The sequence below is a fragment of the Lygodium microphyllum genome, chromosome 6 (genome assembly GCF_053477565.2).
Source record: "Lygodium microphyllum isolate KBCC chromosome 6, Lygodium_microphyllum_v1.1.10, whole genome shotgun sequence".
Taxonomy (NCBI): domain Eukaryota; kingdom Viridiplantae; phylum Streptophyta; class Polypodiopsida; order Schizaeales; family Lygodiaceae; genus Lygodium; species Lygodium microphyllum.
The window spans coordinates 91,313,720-91,317,648 of NC_141140.1; the positions used below are offsets into that span (position 1 = coordinate 91,313,720).

A 3,929-nucleotide genomic window follows, 5' to 3' on the forward strand; every position below is an offset into this window, starting at 1 on the left:
AACTCCTTTTTCACTATCGACTGCATCATGTCCTTATGTTTCAAATGAAAAACTCTAGCAGTTAAATCCGGTCGATCATGTGCAGTTTGCCCAGGCAACAAAGCATCTGTAATTTCAAACCACTTAGGATTGCATGTCATGGTGATAAAAAAATCAGGTTTCCCTTTGCTACGCACAATTGCCATAGCATCTTGATATAATTGGTACATGAAACTTGGTCCACCTGTAAAGCTAGATGGCAATACTATTCTCCTGCCCACACCAATCCCAACGATATTAGTATCAACTGCATCTGAACCATTGACCATATCAGCCAATCCCCTATACATTTCAACTCGCAATGTTGCTTGATTACAACGACACCAAGCCAATCTACATTGTTCAATGCTACAATAAGCATCGACAATGTATTGTTGTAGCAAGCGACCACCACGCAAAAGACATGCATTGGTATCATCTCGAATCTGAAGTCGAAAAGCGTAATACTGCATTTAAGTGACACAACCTTTATTTGCAAGATTATTGGCATTAATATAAGCATCCATAAATGCATATGGAACTTTAGTATGCCATCCATCCTCTCCATTTGGAAAAAGAAGAACATATAACAGTGGCATATATGCCTTGTGTAAGTTAGAAATATAAATCAAATGGCCTTGTCGTGTGCGAACTTGAATGCTATGATGATCAAGTGTACCATCATCACCTTGTCCAGGCATGATCGTAGCAACCTCACTTGCAGTGGGAACTGAATATTGTCTAGAGGTGGATCGATTTTGAAAAATGGACATTCTTATTTCCACTGATGGATTGTGTTGCAAGCTTGCACCAACTGCTATAAAGGCCTGTGCGTAAGCATTGTGATCATGCATCATTTGTTGAAGCTCTTGTAGTAAGTCTGGAAAAAGCCCAGGTAAAACCCCCATGCCATTCAATAACTCATGATCAGTGTCATAAATATAAAGTTGTGCAAACTTTGGTATTTGTTGTCCATCCTCACTTGGCAATAGGGAACCTATTCGGTGATATATTGATCCATGAACTCGAAAAGTATAACCATTTCCATTTTGAGGCAAAGGCTCATCAATTTTTGCACCCATTGAAACAAAAGCCAATGCGCTAGTATAAGCACATATTTTTTTTTGAACTCTCTACTTTGTGGATGTGTGCCATCAAGCAAATTACATAGAGGTTGTGGTGGCTGCTGTAGAGGTGGTAAAATTACTTTCCCTTCTCTACAACAATGCTTTCCAATCGAAGTTGTACACATTGTTTTAGTTTCACTGTGCCACAACTTAGCCATGCAATGGTGACAAACCTTGCAAAGGGTACCAATTGCATGCAAATTTGGTTTTTGGAAGAGCAAAATTACTGATGGATGAATATCCCCATTAGGTGGCATGTCATGGAGAATTGAACAAAATCCACCATTTTGAGGTAGAAATATAGGAGCTTGAATCATGTACTGGTCATGTACCATCTCAGTACTTGCACCTGCATTATGGATAGCTTCATTCTCTTCTTGAATAACGCGAGGCAATTGAACATCTAAGGACAATAATGGTGCACCAGGCATTTGAGAACTTATATCAATTGTATTTGTTGTAGTGCGATGCAATTGTTGTAATTGCGTTCTTGCTCTTGCCTTGTGTCTACGTTCAGCTCTAGTAGCATCAAGCATTTGCCTACAATTTCTTAATCCACCATTTGGATTATTTGTGTTTCCATTTCTTTGTCGACTTGTGCTACGTACCCCCACTCCGAAGGGTAGCAATTCATGGTTATCCAACATCTCAACATCTATATTGTGGATAGTTGCATTGTCTTCTTGACGAATAGGAGGTGGTTGAACTTCCAATGGCAACAATGGTGCAATTGGCATTTGGACACTTGTAGCTTGGATGCCATTTTATCTATCTCTATCTATGGTAGCATGATGCATTTCTTGTAATTCTATTCTAACTCTTGCCATGTGCCTACGTTCAACTCTCGTATCTCTAGGCACATAATGTGTTGGAAGTACCATTGTCGAGAAAAAACTGAGATAAAAAGAAAAATATACTTTGATATTAGTATTTACAAATGCAAAGTTTTTTGAAACGTTATTATAGTCTATACTATGATAAAGATTATAATTTCACATAGGGAACAATGTAATCTCACATAGGTAAGAATATAAATTGAAATAGCATATTACGTCATTGTCGTGAGGGATACATAAGTCCAAATCACATGAAATTTCTCAAACCCAGCAATAGAATGACATATCTATTGGAGGATTTGTCCAAAAAGTCTTGAAGGAATTAGATATGTTAAGAGAACTATGCATTGGACGATGAACTCGTATGACGATTCACACCAAAGTTCTGGTAGAAGGAGATTGAAGCTCTTTGAAGTTTGATTAAACTCTTCATTTGCTTCTTAATTGTATCCAACCGATGCATGAGCTTTAGGGATACAACACAATTGTTGTGTCATTTGACATGTTTGAGGGCACATCAAACTGACTTCGTCCTTGGCATGTCTTAGATTTTACGGACATTCATCCGTGCATTGAGAACGCACGAAACGATGTCTGGTACAGGAACATTGTTTCTTGCATCAGATGTTCCAGCACACTCCATATGGTCATCGTTATATAACGCATTTTGAGAGAGAGAGAGAGAGAGAGAGAGAGAGAGAGAGAGAGAGAGAGAGAGAGAGAGAGAGAGAGAGAGAGAGAGAGAGAGAGAGAGAGAGAGAGAGAGAGAGAGAGAGAGAGAGAGAGAGAGAGAGAGAGAGAGAGAGAGAGAGAACATTTTTTAAAAGTAATTGCATACTTTTATGACCTAGGCGTACTAAAATTTCTTCCTATCTCTTAGGGAAGACTTTGGCAAAGATATACCTCAAGATAAATTTTTTCTAAACACTATTTCAATATAAAATTTGAAGATTATAACATCACATAAGCAACAATATAATCTTACATATGCAAGAATATAAATTGAAAGAGCATATTATGTCATTATCATGGGGGTTACAAAAGTCCAAATCACATGAAAATTCTCAAACCCAACAATAGAATGACATATCTATTGGAGGATCCAACAAAAAGTTATTGAAATCCTTAGATATGCTAAGAGAACTATGCATTGGATGATGAACTCATGCGACGATTCAATAGGTTCAACATTGCAGAGAACCTATTGAGGCAAACTTTTAGAGATGTGACATGCACATCGAGGCAAATGCTCTCAGGTGCAAGCACGCTTGCATTCTTTTGAGCCAGTAATTCACACACTCCATCCTCTATACGATCATTGCTCTTAGCAAGGTCTCGCAGCTTTTCTGCATGGTCTTCCAAAGCACACCGTGGATAGTGCTTGTGAACCAACTCATAGATTTCTCCTATATAGCCCTTTATTTCATCTATCTCGTCTTGCAAAATTATCCCATCAGCCAAGCCTCCTTCATATTTTTCTGCCAGGATTTTTTCGATCCTTTGAAGGCGATCATCAAAATTTTGACAGAAGGAGTTCGAAGCTCTTTGACGTTTGTTTAAACTCTTGATTTGCTTCTCAATTGCATCCAACTGATGCATGAGCTTTAGGGATACGACGGAAGTGTTGTGTCATTTGACATGTTTGAGGGCACGCCGTACTGACTTCCTCCTAGCCATGTCTTTGACTTTACGCACATTCATTCGTGCATTGGGAGTACACAAAACAATGTCTGGTACATGGACATTGTTTCTTGCATCAGATGTTTCAACATGCTCCATACTGCCATGGTTACACAAAGTATTAAGAGAGAGAGAGAGAGAGAGAGAGAGAGAGAGAGAGAGAGAGAGAGAGAGAGAGAGAGAGAGAGAGAGAGAGAGAGAGAGAGAGAGAGAAAGAGAGAACATTTTTAAAAAGTAATTGAATACTTTCATGACCTAGGCACACCAA

The 3,929-nt window shown here is 38.7% G+C and overlaps 1 protein-coding gene across 1 annotated transcript; it reads right to left on the reverse strand.

The window, feature by feature from the left end:
• Positions 1 to 491: 491 nt before the first annotated feature.
• LOC148034799 (uncharacterized) lies at positions 492 to 1,100 on the reverse strand. The gene has a single exon (XM_087680719.1). It carries the CDS (start codon positions 1,098 to 1,100, stop codon positions 492 to 494), a length of 609 nt encoding a protein of 202 aa, XP_087536845.1.
• Positions 1,101 to 3,929: the final 2,829 nt, after the last annotated feature.